This window comes from Gymnogyps californianus, chromosome 9, assembly GCF_018139145.2.
Source record: "Gymnogyps californianus isolate 813 chromosome 9, ASM1813914v2, whole genome shotgun sequence".
Taxonomy (NCBI): Eukaryota; Metazoa; Chordata; class Aves; order Accipitriformes; family Cathartidae; genus Gymnogyps; species Gymnogyps californianus.
In genome coordinates, this window is record NC_059479.1 from 6,941,248 (window position 1) to 6,956,286 (window position 15,039).

At 35.2% G+C, this 15,039-nt stretch overlaps 1 protein-coding gene across 1 annotated transcript in view; it reads left to right on the forward strand.

Moving 5' to 3' along the window:
- Nucleotides 1-11,645, forward strand: part of DIAPH2 (diaphanous related formin 2) — a 265,679-nt gene extending 254,034 nt beyond the window's left edge. The window contains exon 29 of the mRNA XM_050902012.1: nucleotides 6,987-11,645. Within this exon, the coding sequence (XP_050757969.1) occupies nucleotides 6,987-7,051 (65 nt within the window). The 3' untranslated portion in view covers nucleotides 7,052-11,645. The remainder of the gene's footprint in view (nucleotides 1-6,986) is intronic.
- Nucleotides 11,646-15,039: the final 3,394 nt, after the last annotated feature.

Below are 15,039 nucleotides of genomic sequence, written 5' to 3' on the forward strand. Positions count from 1 at the left end.
CTCCCATAACTGATTTTTACCTCATTGCTTTTTTTTTTATATAGGCCACACATTTTGAGAGATCAATTTGAAATCAAATCTCTCAGAGGTGGACTGAATCTTAACAGATTTGAGGTTAGGAGAGCCATTTTCTCTCAAGGTGCTGTTTCTCAAAAGGATTTTGTTCTAGACACCGAGAACAGTTTTGAGCTTTTTAATTTCCTTGACTAGCTTATTTCTCAGTTGGTATTCTCTAATAATGTCGTAGGTACAGGCCAGGCAATATAGAGAACAGTGTTCAGCTGTAGCTGTTAAACAGGTGCTGGAGATTGATGGGCTTCCCTGCTGTTTCACGCTATATCAATTCTGCTTCTGTCTTACGTTCTATCAATTCCAATTTCCAAAAAGATTTACCTTTCATTGTTGGTAAGCTAAGCTGATGAAGGTGCATGCAGTCAATAAAGAAAAATAATAAAGTTAATTCTTATCATGGGGTTGCTCTTTAAAGCAATTGATAATATGCTGTTACATCAAATGACATTGTAACTTGGCTTCAGTTTTCCCTATGCATAGATGGCTCAAGGAGAAAACTAGAGGCTACCCGGGTGTCCTGGTTTCGGCTGGGACGGAGTTAATTTTCTTCTTAGTAGCTGGTACAGTGCTGTGTTTTGGATTTAGTGTGAGATCAATGTTGATAACATGTTGATGTTTTAGTTGTTGCTAAGTAGCACTTATCTTAAGCCAAGGACTTTTCAGTTTCCCATGCTCTGCCAGTAAGCAGGTGTGCAAGGAGCTGGGAGGGAGCACAGCCGGGGCAGCTGACCCGAACTAGCCAAAGGGATATTCCATACCATGGAATGTCATGCCCAGTGTATAAACAGGGGGGAGTTGGCTGGGACGCACAGATCGCTGCAGTGCTTGTTGCTGCTAAAGTGATTTAAATTTATTCTAACTTGTCCCAATTTTAATCAGTGACACTATATAGAAAATATTTAGTTATCTCTGTCAGGAAAAAAGTGACACTCGTGAAGTGCAATTCACATTTCCACCTTTTTCTAAAGAAGAAATGCCGATGTCATCAGTATCACAGATGCAGTGTTTGCTCCTTGGAATTATCATCTGTTGTGACAGTTTATCCATTTAAAACATTCTTAAATGACCAGCTTACTTATTTTTCATGTAATCATTCTGTACTTATAGGACATTATCTTGCTCTTCTGATTGTTTTCCATGCTATATATGTTTGTGGTGCTTACTGAAGTACCTGGGAGTGTATGAGTATTTTCCCTTGGGTTCCTCATGAAAACAAAATGTGTTTCAGTAGGATTTCCTAGTGAACAAAATTTTACATGAATGAATAAATAAATGTTTGATGTAAATGCTTTCATTGATTCCCAAAGGCATAGGCCATACAAATTCCCTTACAGCATGCGTTTCTGCATCTTTTGCATAGTCAAAATTATTTCAAAAAGATGAAATTTTAAATATTTTGTTCATTGCTGAGTGTTCTGCCTTCTTCATATGGTCATTTTCAAGTCAACTCAAGCTGGTACCTTCTTTCTCTGAGCATTAAACACCTTTTATTTTTGTCAGCTATGGGAAGGTTAATTCTGTCACCGTGGGGTGGTTAGTCAGGAGGGAAAAAAAAAGGAAAAAAGATGTAGTGATTGTGCAAGTTAATGGTGTGAGCTTTTTAAATAAATTAGGATTTCAGAGTTCTCTTTACTGGGGCTCATGCCCTCCAGCATGTGCTCCAGCACAACAGTCGCTAGCTGAGCACCCAATGCTGTACACACCCCTCTTTCAGATTCAACATTTTGGCACTATTTTAAGCTCTTATTAATGTCATTAACATAGCATTTATTAACTAAGACATTCTTTAAAATATGTGTTGTTCAGGTATGAAGGTCCTGTGACCACTGTCTTTGAAGAAGGCAAAATAGTTCTGGTAGTACTTATTCCTGAAAACCCCAGTATTCTTTTTAGCCCATTTTCCTACAGCATTTAGGTGCCTCGCCTTCTGCATATAGATTAATGTTTCAACCTTTTGTTTTATAAAAAGGGCAAAAAGTAATCATCTGCGCCAGTCATGTTTGGTTGTTGGTTTTGTGGGGGTTTTGTGTGATTTGGGGGGTTTGTTGTTGCTGGTTTTTTAATGCTAATCAAGGGGTGCTGCAGTTATTTACATTTGGGAGGAACTTAGATACTCTCCTGATGGGCACTCTAGGAAAGTCTGCAGGGAAATAGATTTCAAAATCAGTCTAGTGTTTGAATTGACTGCTGTAATTAAGGCACAAAGAACCATTTTTAATGCTTTAACTGACTGGGGAAAAAAATTATTTAGTACTGGAGAATTAGTCAACTAAGGTACCAAGCCCAAGGTAGCAGTTTATAATACATTTATAATTTTAATATAAGGCATGTCAAAGAGAGAACCTTTTTTGTGGTTGTTACAGGATAATACAAATTCCAATCGAGTACCTTTGAGGTATGGTTTTGTACACTCGGTCTTTTTCTATTATCAGATATCTCAGTGTCTTGACTAGTCCATTCCATTGCACACCACCTGTATTATTACTAGCATTGATTGCTCATAAAAAGTAAGGTTTATAATTAGGAGAGCACAGAGTTACTACCTGGAAGAGTGGATAAGAAGAAAGCGAAATGGAAGAGTCACTTAATATTAGTATTGCAGTTCTGCAAAATATAATTTATTTTTCTCTTAATATAACTGAGTTTTATGTTGATAACAAGCTACTGAGCTGTTGCAGCTATTGAGACTTCTCTTTTAATAACAGAACTAATGAAGGAGCATTAAGGAAAGGAAAAATACATTTTGTGGAGTATAGTTTTTGCAAAAATATTTTCCTCTCCCCTACCAGTGTGTTTTTAATTGATTGTAATTTCTAATGCTTTATACATACAGAGTATCAGGGAGAACATCTTAACGGTGAAGTTGTCAAATTCCATAAAATTAAAATACATTGTCTAAAAATAACTGGTTAGATTTTTTTTGTTTACTTCATGGCATGTATTTATTGTACTTATAAACTAAGCTTATTGTGGTTTTGCTTTTTTTTTTTTTTACATCAGTAGATTCGTATTATGTGATGAATGATGTGTATGTATCAAAATGACCTCTACAAATACCTTGTATGTTGTAGATATTATTTATTCCCATCTTGGTACTATATTCAGTACAAGAAGACTTGAACAAGTAATTGTTATTATAACAAAGTCCATATATTTCTTCCAGTGGAGGTGTAAAGTTTGCATGGTCAAGTTTACATTCCAGTATTATATGTATTAAAAAGGAACTACTGATTTGATTTCTCAGCATTTAATTGTATATTTACTTCATTTGAATTCGATCCAGCTAGCTAAAAGATGAAGATTATTTTATGATATAAAAATATGCTTTGTTTTCCATTTTAATCCTTCATTGCTCTGCCTTTTACTGCTACAAGAAAAGGTCCATTCAGCTGATTGAGAGACCACTTTTAAGTTCATGTGTTCATTTCTGAGATAGATTATAATGTCTGTAATACAAGCATTGTGGATGTTTCTTAAATGCCCTACTTTTAAGAGAGATGGACTTCTGACATTGAAGCAAGAAACAAAGTCTTCGTCTACATAGGTAGATGGGTCACCCAGGAGGCCTGACTGATACACACAGAAACTCTTATCGTGTTTTCTAGTCATTTTTACATGCTTCTAAAGTGTACACCTGAGCCTTTTGGCAATGATTTTTGGCTTAATTTTAAATAGTCTTAGGTTACTGCTACTGCCTTTTATTTTCCCTCCCCACCCCCCACAATGCAAGTGAATAGTTTTACCATTTATTCATGTTATACGTAGTTTTATGCTAGAATAGTCATAGTCATGTTTATAAGCCAGTCTTGCTTTGGGTTGTATTCAATATGGTCTGTAATGTAAAAAAAAGTAAATACAGCTGTTGGAGATAACTGAATGTGTATGTTGAAAGTGTTATAAATGTCATTATTTTTTTAAATTTTTGCTTCAGTACTGAAATACCAGCCCAATCCAGTTTCAGATTCTAATATGAAACCCTTTGTTTTAACCTAACGAATATGTTTATACATATACAAGCACATTTTACATCTAGTGAAGAAATGAGTCATTTCTTTATGTGTATGTATATATGTATGTACACATACTAATGCTTCTTTTTTTAACCAGATGTAAATATGCACACACACACAAGGTTGCTTGCAGATTCACTGTTGAATAAAATAGGTCTCTTTGTAAAGAACAAGAAATACTTTATATTAACCTCCAAAATTTTCAGATACGTTAAAGCATTCTCATTGATAGTAACTAAATCTAATCCTCCCATCCCTTTGGAGGGATGAGGTGAAAATGACCTGAAAATTTTGTCAAAGTGTAGTTTATAGCCTACTTGCCTTTGTTTTAGTAAGACTCACTATAAAGCACTCTAAGCTTTGCAGAAAAATCTCTTGCAAATGCTGATATTGTTTCTTACTGGTAATAACTGAATCTTTGTACCTCAGTTTCCTTGACTAGAAGAACCTTGTGGTTCTTTCCAGTTTCTCTTGAATCTTTCAGATTTTGTATTCCTATCTCTAGGAAATATAATTACTTCCATTTAGAAACTGGAAATAATTTAAAAGAATAGATAAATTCTAATAATTGGGAAAATACTCTGTCATCAGCTGAAGAAGGAAATGATAATGCTTCTAGTTTTTACAATTTTCTTTTGTGTTTTCTTAAAGTCCCAGCTCAGTTGTGCAATTACAGGATAATCTGAACTGTCATTTGCAGAAAACGTTGATTTCATCATCTACCGTGATGAAAAAAAACAGAAAAGAGAAGAATCTAAAAAAAACCAAGTATGAAGAAATCAACAGTTCTTAGACTCTCTTAATCTGTTTTTAACCTGTACAGCCTACAATCACGAAATTATATCAAGAAATAGTCTACTGGTGAAGGCATTTCTCCCCACTGAGAGCAAGTATCACTAGACTCTTTACTAGTCACTGTTATAGAGGAACAGCAGCACATTGAGTTGATAACTTTCCTTCTCAGGTTTTAGACAGCATTTTTCCAGTGCCTAGTGACACTGCAAGCAGCGTAGAGATTTATTCCCATGCAAAACAGATTGACTTAGGGTAATTTGAATACTTTATGCATGGATAGATTCATTAGGAAAAGGAGGCAAGGCAGAACTATAAAAAGAACTAATAATCTTGCTAAAGGAGCTGTTAATTCCCTATAGCACTGGAGACACTTTCATTGAACAGGGAAAAGGAAGGTTGATTTTTGCAGAGCCCATGCAGTCTCCACAGGCATCCTCTGTTCTTTACCCAGAAACAGATCACAGACATGACTTTCTTTGTCTTCTCCAGAACCTTATTTAATGTGTTTGGACCATTTCTGGCTTTGTTAGCTTAGAACAGAATCACAAAATGGTTGAGGTTGGAAGGGACCTCTGGAGGTCGTCTTGTCTACCCGCCTTGCTCAAGCAGGGTCACCTACAGCCAGTTGTCCAGGACTGTGTCTAGATAGTTTTTGAATATCTCTAAGGATGGAGACTCCACAACCTCCCTGGGCAACCTGTTCCTGTGCTCAGTCACCCTCACAGTAAAAAAGTGTTTCCTGATGTTCAGAAGTAACCTCCTGTGTTTCAGTTTGTGCCCATTGCCTCTGGTCCTCTAACTGGGCACCACTGAAAAGAGCCTGGCTCCGGCCTCTTTGCACCCTCCCTTCAGGTATTTATGTACATTGGTGAGATCCCAGATTGGTCTTTGCTCCAACCTTTCCCGTGGTCTCTGGAACATAGTGATTCAGTCAATAGCTTTTTCAAAGAATGTATTTCCACCCATCAGACGTGTTGGGGTCTCGTGCTTTATGCCTGAACCTTCTGCCTTGGCCCAAGTTTAGCACTCTCCCACAGCAGTACCAGGAACACATTCTTCTATAGTCTGCTGCACTGTGGAAACAGATAGAGCTAAATCGGCTTATTTGGAGAAAAGCTGAGAAAACCTGCTTGCCTGCAGTTTGTCTGTCAGACTTTTTGTTTCTGAAGTGACTTGTTTTATAGTATTCCAGTACTACCTAGGAGTTCCAGCCATATATTGGGACACCCTGATGCTGTAGCAATGTAGATACTGTACTGATGCAAACAAAGAGCAGCAACCTGAATATGACATGAGAGAGTAGAAAAGGCTAGGTCAAAAGTAAGCAGTCACCAAAAACAAAACAAACAAACAAAAAAAACCCCAAAAACATTGCGTGGCAGGACCACATTTTAAAAAAGAAAGAGCAAAACCTCCAGAAAACTAAGTGGGGGTTAACTTTCTGCCCCTTTTTGTGTGTGGATGTGTATATTCATCGCTTTAAATTTTTATTTTAAAGGCATTTAGGAATGTGGCTGGTACTTCATGATTGTTTTCCTGTGATAGAGACATATTTATTATTCATTGCAATAATTACTGTGTAATATTTTATACTAAAAGTTGTTCACATTGCACAATCAGGAAATGCTTAGGAAGTGGCTGATTTAACTGTTCTATTTTTAACTCTGTACCAAATTATAGTGAACAGTGTTAGCGCTTTTATACTTGTAGCATCTAGTAGGCTTTTCACCACCACACTGGTCAGTACATTCTCATGAAACTTGAAATGTGTTTTTTCCAGAGCTTCTGTGCATAAATTGTTTACAAAATAAGATTTTTACCCAGAATTTTAGTTATTGTGTGCTGTTTCCAAGGGGACTGTGTTTCAGGATTCTCCTAATGCTCCTATCACCCAGCTTCTCTGATCAAGAAAGTAATTTATCGCTGATTGCAGAACTCTTGAACTCAGTCTGGCAGCTGCAGTGTGAAACTTCTCTGATCCAGTCTCCTAGTTACTTATTTACATATCATTTGAAATTATTTTCAGGGCTGTTTGAAAACCTCTTGACATTGCATTATCCACGTTTCAAATCTTATGGTGATTTGTTTTTTCCTCTCTTTGTATTACAGATAACAGACGAGTAACTTTGGAAAGGTCTCGTTCTCGCCACAATGGAACAATTGCAGCTGTATGATTCTTCTGATGCCAAAGAATTAGTGAATTGTTTTATTTACAATTAAATTGGTATACTTTGAAAAGCGTTTATCATACAAATTGGCAATGATCATAAAGGAATACCGGTATTGATTAAATGAGGTGTATAAATATTATGTATTTTAAAAGCTATTGCTAAATAATCCACATACTGTATCTTATTGCCCCAACTACCAAGATCTGTAAACAGTGTTAAACAGTAGGATATATATCTTATTTTCTTATGTTCTTTCTCCCCGCCCCCCCCTTTTTTTTTTTAAAGCTGGCAACTTACATGAAAGGAGTTGGGGATTTCTAGGTTATGTTTTATATGGGTAAGAAAATACAAATTTGTTGAAAGAATACAGCTGTGGATTCCATTTGCAGTTCTGATTTGGACATGAAAGGAAAAAATAATAAAATCGTATGTTAATAAATTCAGAGATGAGCTGGTCTACATTATGAGAATCTTTTTTGTAACCATAAAAAAGCAACACATAGCCCCAGTCAGGTTGCTGAAAATCTTATTTCAATATAAAGCCTGGTGGATTCAGCTGTTTTGGCTGCAAGTAGCATATACCACATATCTACACTTTTGGTGGTATGATGATGTATAGTTACTTATCACTGCTTAAAAAAAAATTAAATAAAACAGAGCATAGGATTTTAGCAAAATTAAATGATATCAAGGGCAGGATATGTTTTTAACTGTGTTTGAGGAGGGATTTTTCTAATTATGCACTTATATATTCTTTATAAAGATATTTGGGGGAAAAATGATTGTCCTATTTTAATTACGCTAAAAATACCTTTGTGTAGGTTTTTAGAGACAAACTGCATTATGAAGTTATTCAGAACTGCCTCTGAGTTTTTCCTCTGTTTCTCAGGTAAAATATGTAGCGAGATCTCTACTCGTGGATTTTAGTGCTGAGGGTTCAGCAGCTAAGAACAAATTTTCTACCTGGAGCACTATATAGCAGTGATCAATGATTGCAGCAGTCTGATTTTTCGGGAAGCTCCTCCCATTCTCCTTTGTATACAGGCCCCTTGCACTGCAGTACCTCAGGTGAGCAGTCAGTTTAGTAGCTGACACTGTGTATGTTCTGCCACTCAATGGGAAACTATAGTTCCCTTTTCTCCCCAGATTCTAGTTGAATGTACAGTCTGTTTGCTGTTCAGGTCAGTCTTCACCATCCTTTTTACTAAAGGTTCATTGCTTATCTGGATGGGATGGAGGATTTTAAGTGGGAGTTCCAGTGGAACTACTCATATGTTGCTCAGCTATGATATTTAAAAAAACCGAGATACTATGTAGTAGATGGCACTTGTTCTCAAATTATTATTGCTTTTCACTGATTGATGAATTTTTATGAATACTTTTATTGCCTGGTGTTATGGGGAACTTTTTTCTGATGTTATATAAAGAATATTTGGAAGGTAAGGTGTCACATTGTTGTCTGTGCACAAACTGCTAGCTCTAGAGGAGCATTCGATACTGGGGCAGTGTAACTTTGCACTACTGCTTGAGCCAAGCATCTTTGTACAGTAGATTCTTTTTGCTTCTCTGGTAAGATACTCTTAAGACTATCTGACTATTTTGGGATAAATTCTCAAAATTTCAAACTACAGTGATCAATATCCAATTATTGTAAGAAAAGATACAGCTCCTTTTCAATCTAGCATTGAAATATATTTTTTTTTAAATTGTCTTCAAAGGAAACAGGGGGTTTGCCCATTGCTATATCTCTAAACATAGGAATACGACTGAAACCTGGTGAAATCTGTGCTGTCAACTAATACTCTTCCTAAACTGTTTGGGGTTTTTTGTGTTTTTAGTAACAAACTAGAGAGTTGTATGGTACTTCAGGAAAAAAAAATGCATGCAACAGGATTGTGTCTCCCTGTTTATCAATAAGAGATACAAAGAATTATATCCAGTTTGTGTAAGGTCAACATCAACCTTGTATTGAAGCATAACTTTTCAAGATGGAACTATTAAATTTACAGTTATAAAAATGTGCTTAATGTACAAAGCCAGTTTAAAAGGATTAGGTTCATAATGTCTATATAAATTTGTACTACAATCAACAGTGTATTAGAATTCAAATTTTAAAATAAGCATTTTCCTGGGATTTACAAGTATTGGTATAATCTTTATATGCGAAAACTCAAAAGCTCACAACAGAATCTTTATACTGTAGCAGTAATTATTAGTGCACGTGTTTTTCATTTCCATGGGTTATATTTTTTTTTAAAGCTCTGTGAAAGCTGACTACAGATTTTCAAGAACCAAATCTTAGGGGAAAAAAAAGCAAATCCAAAATAACAACATCATCTGATGCTTCTATTTTACTACTATTTTTTTCGTATTTGAAGCATTTATATAATTTAATGGACATATCTGTTAGAACAAAAGTGTCTTTCAAAGGAAAACTAGTTTAGAAGATAATTTATGTAAATATAGGGTGCTCGTATTTATGAAGTCTAAAATATTTTCTGAAATTGATGCTGGTCACTTTGTCTTTTGATAGTTTTTCAGTCTATAATAATTGCAGATATTTTTAATGTTTTTATTATTGATCTAATTTTCAGAGGTGTCACACGTTTATCTAGAAGTGTAGAAGAGTAGCACCTTTTTCAGAAATGCACTTGCCTTATTTTCTAATTTTAAAAAATGAAATATATCAGTTAAATTATATTTGTATTCAAAGTAATCCCAGAAAGAAAATCGCTGGAGGGTTCATACATAAATTTCTTGCTAATTATGTTTCACTATATGTCCTCTGAGACATTACGTTAACAATATACCAGCACATCTGTTTGCATTCACATTTTACCAGTTACAAGTACTGAAGAGATTTTTTCTTTTTTATGATGTTACACTGTTTACATTTCTTAGTTTATTTAAGAGGAAGATAATCTTACCTTTGCAATGAATTGAACTAAATTTGCAATTGACTTGGGAATGAAATGTTTAAATCATATACAAATATACATCTCTGTTGCTTAACTACTGGCTGTACAGATCAGAAATGTAAAGACACTAGACATTTTTTGCTCAAGTTTTATGCAGTTTACTGAGAAAGAAGTGCAACACAGTTTGTCATGTATGTTTGTTTGTGATTCAACGAATATCCTTTCCCAGCACATAAGTGATGTTTGGTTTAAGTGTTAATCATATTATGAACTGATGCTAAAGCCAAAACAAAATTAGTGCCTGAGAGGGCATTGACAAACAGCTTCAGGAAGTATTCCCAGAAATACTATTACATAATTTTTTCTGGTTTTAGACAACCATGGTCAATATGAAGAATGTTATCTAAAATTATCTGTTCTTTCTTGAAAATTCAGATACAAATGCAAGCATTCCCATAGTTCCCTTCTGTGATATGCAAATATTATGAATATCTGTATATTTTTGCATTTTTGTGTGTGGTATATGTACTACCTCAGACAAATGCTGTAAAAACCATAATGTTTTCATGGTTTCTATCCAAACCACAATTCATCAGTGACCTACTTTAAATTCATCCCACAATATACAAATGGTTTGCAAAACTCTGAGAATCTGGCTGGGTTTTAGGTTTGGCTCTGGAAATCCTCCTATAGCTTTCATTAAGAAAACTTTGCAATGTTCGGCTTTTGCATCCCTCAGGCAAATCCTGCTTTGATGGGTGAATTTAGTACTTTCTAGATTGAGAATGATATAGCTAGTAAATATTTAAAGCTGGTAATAGTTATGTGGGAGCAAACTTACCTATATATGTAAATTGCTTCTTGTCCATTAAACAAAGGCTTGGCTGAATTATACTTTAATGTTTTGCCTTCAAATTGCTGCGAGGTCAGGCATAACAAATGCTAAGCGATAAAGCAATGTAAAGCCCACCTCTTACGTGCCATACTGTATTTGCAAGTTATTCATTTTAAAATAAGTATTGTAAGAAACCTCTACATCTCTTCTTCTGCAGTGTCTACACACAAGCCCACGCATGCACACAACATGTAAATAAATAAAAAAAAAATCAAAGCAGATAAAGCCAAATCCCTCAGCTTCAGGTGTCTCTATTTCAGATCACATATTGCTTTTGTGCACAAGAAAGGGAGTTGTGTAAGCCTGTGAATTCTGCAGTCCTGCAAGCTGTCACTCAGCACCCACTGATGTCATTAGAAGAATGTTAAAGGAGAAAGATTTGTTCTTGTAGTGCTTCTTTTAGCACTGTTTGAGGTGGTACATATGCCACAGAATGTGAACAATAATCTATTACAGTTTAGTCAGTCTGCTATCATGCACCATTTGGTTTCTCTTTTGGAAGTCATATGACTCCTGATGCCAAAAAAAAAAAAAAGTGACAAAACTCATGCATTTCTATTTTTTAAACAGCTCTGTGTTTGTATGTAATGTTTAAAATAGGAATTTGATGAAATCACAGCCTGGCCATTGTTAATCCATGTATTCTGAAAACTGTAATAAAGATATACATAACATGATTTTGTTAGGTGCGCCAATGTTTTACTTGTTTATAATGATTGTTACCTGTTGAGTACCATCACCTCAAAATCTGTTTTTGTTATATAAAATTATCATCCTGGAATTACTTTCCATTTTAGCTTACTGACATTTTATGGATCTCTGGGTTTTTTTCTCTGAGGTGTCAAGTATATTTGACTTGAATTTGGGGAAAAAGTTGCCTTTTCCAATGGAGGAGGACTTTAGAAACAAAATAGTCCAAAAAAGTATATAATTAAAAAAAACCCCAACATTAAATCATGGTGATACCGTTTTATTTTTACAAAAATAGCAATAAAAGGGAATCACTAAACAAATTGCATGGGTCCATATTCATTTTCAGTGGCTGGATTTCAATATAGACTTTTTAAGACAGACACATAGTCAGTCTCACAGCTATTGTTGGTTTTTTCCAAATTATTTACTTCACTCAGTCACAAAATTGTCTTAACGGAATAGAAACTTGACAGACTTTTACCTTCAAAACTATATATTGCACCCTAAATAACTTAATGATGTCACCATAACAGACTGAACTGCACAACAGTATCAAGAGATAGCATTTAATTTCTGCAGTAAGTACTTAAGATTCTAATTGAATGGAATTATAATGAATATGATCAGCCACGTTGATACAACACTCCTTAACTAACTGTTTATATGTGGAAAAGATATACCAAGGGATAGTCGAAGGCACCATTTTATTTTTAATGTACTGAACTATAGTAGGAATGCACTGTTTGATATATGGTGAAGCAGTAGAGGTTTATTTTCTTATGGGATTACCATGAAAAAAAAATGAAAACTTCTAAGTGCCAGCTATAAATGTAAATGTTATGATTGTCATGATTAAGAAAAATGTAGTAATGGTGTCCTACATACACCATATTCTTGATCCTTACTTTTAGGTAAATGTTCTTGACTTTCTAGTGTGGGAGCCTGGGATTCCCATCATCTTCTCAGATGTTTTTACCTTTGGGAGACTGGCAGGCAGAATTTGTCCTGAAACAAGTAGGAGGTACCTTAATACCTTTCTTAATGGTAATTATTTCTGTTGCTTCCTCACATGCTTAAGAAATCCTGTATGTGAACTTCAGATTGATAGCAAGTTATGGCGCTCTGCCACATAGATAGACTTCTTTCTTACATTTGGATACTTCCTGTAAAGTTGAGCTATACTCCTCCCCTCTATTGTTTCTTCCAGTCATGATTTCAAAATTAGCCTTTCTACATGTTTTTTAAGGAAGTCAATATTACCGGGCTGTAGTAAAATTATAAAAACATTCAATTGATTTGCTCAGAATTATTTGATAAGTACTTAATGGCCATAATTAATCCCTTTCAATAGATGTGAAGCTAAGATTGAGAGGAAAAATCCAAATAAGGATTTGGGTTTGGGGTTTGTTTTGCCTGTAGGCTGTGAGCAAACACTAAGTTAGTCCACTTAAATTCACAAGGTGCTGACGACAACTGTTTATTTGCATTAGTGCAGTAACGAGGCCAACCTAAGAAACCCATCTGAGAGGCAAAGGATATTATCTCAGGCACCATGCTAACAAAATCACACAGCTTTTTGATTTCAACTGGCTCTCACCCTGCCTGCTCAGGGCACATGCAGAGCAGGCTTGCGTCAGCCTGCAGTATGCTGCTATAGATGTACTCACAGTGAGGCAGCAGTAGAGCCAGGTCTTCAGGCCAGGTTTTTATAAGGGCAATGTGCCCAACTTTCTTCCATTGAAATAATTGATCTCTGAGTCTTACGGGGCAAATTATCTGTGAGGTGCAGATGACTGAAAAGCCCTGTGAGTGCTTATCTGCTTTTTAAAGTGCCTGAGTCCTTAAGAAAAAAAAAGAAATAAGACCTGGTCCTGATAAGGCATTGGTCAGATCTAGCATAAACTAATTCTGATTCTCCACTGACATTACACCAACCCCACATACCCAGGCCTCTGACCTGTAGAAGTTAATCCTGCAACATTTGGAAATGTATGTTTTTAAACAGTCTTTGAGAGTACAAGGATGACTTGAGTAATTATCAGACTGGCGATTCAGCGGCCTTAGAGATTCATGTCAGGCTGTTATTTTAGCATTGTTTCTGCATTGGTGATGCAGATACCCTGAAGTGCCTCAGAAGACTATTCCATTTGTGGACGAAATTGTTAATGATCACACTTTCTCAAACATTCTTTATCTACTGGAGCAGTAAAAAGGGAAAAGGATTACTTTGAGGAGATAAAAACAAGTGCTAACCAAAGGTATATATATTATAGACTATGAATGAAGTTGTAAATTTAAAGAAATAACATTTTAAATGCATCACAGCTTGATTCCATACCTATCGAAGTAAAGTTCTTTTACTTAAGTGGTACAGGATCAGTCAACTTAAAGAACAGCAGTATTTGCAGATTAAAAAAAAATACAGACTAAATAAAAAAAATAATGAGAATTCAATGACTGAATTCACTGCCATGAAGAGAATGAGATTACAAAGGCAAAAAGTAATGACAAACCTGTAAAAAGGCCTTTGCACTACATGTAATGAGTAGTACTAAAACCAAACAGAAAAACAGGAGCGGCAAATTTGCCTGCATGCATTTGGCACGGTGCATAATAGATTTTGAAATCGATCTGTTATACTTTAATGAAGATTCTGGGATTTTGAAAGCTGTGGCAACATAGAATGGTGAAATGAAAATTGTGCTTCCAGAAATATTTCAAAATTCTGTTAAGCCAAGAAAGATGTAACTTAATCATAGGCAATGTCTTCGTAAATGTAATATGTATTTTACCTGAAACTAATGAAAATCTCTTCCAATAAGCTATAGTTTTAATTTGAGTAAACAATAATTTGAGTAAGATTTAATGAGTTTCAAACAGTACCTAAAATAGAGTGACACAGTATTTTATGTAGCTTATTTTGTGTCTAGGTGACGAGTCTTGAAAGAGTCATAGCATCTTTTTCTTAGGAGGAGATGCACTTGCAAACATTAATAAAATAATTTTTATTTCAGATAGCATAAACAACTTAAAACTAAGAGGGTTCTTACATTTCAACTGAATGTATTTCTGTGTGAGTATTTTGTTCTCCATTGCATTTCACTGTCCAGACTTGGGCTCAAATTCTTGAGTGCTAAGAAATTTAAGATTAGGCTTGCAGGCTGCCTAACTGCTGAAGTCTGCCAATCTGTTATTTATGGGGGAAGAGAGGAACTTACACTGTTCCAAGCAGTCTGCCCAATGAATAGCCTTTTTTGCGAAGATTTTTGAAGCATGAGAATAAACTGATAATGATTGGGATTGTGATTTTTTTATTTTATTTTTTTTAACTCAGAGAATTTTAGCTCGTCACAGGATATTGTTGCCAGTTAGGAATAAAGCTTAGTAGTAGTAGTGTTGCAATATAAGTCAGTAGTCATGGCATCATTGTGTCCAAATAAATATTTTACTCCCTGTTTATGAAAAGTGTAAAATCGAAAAGTGTA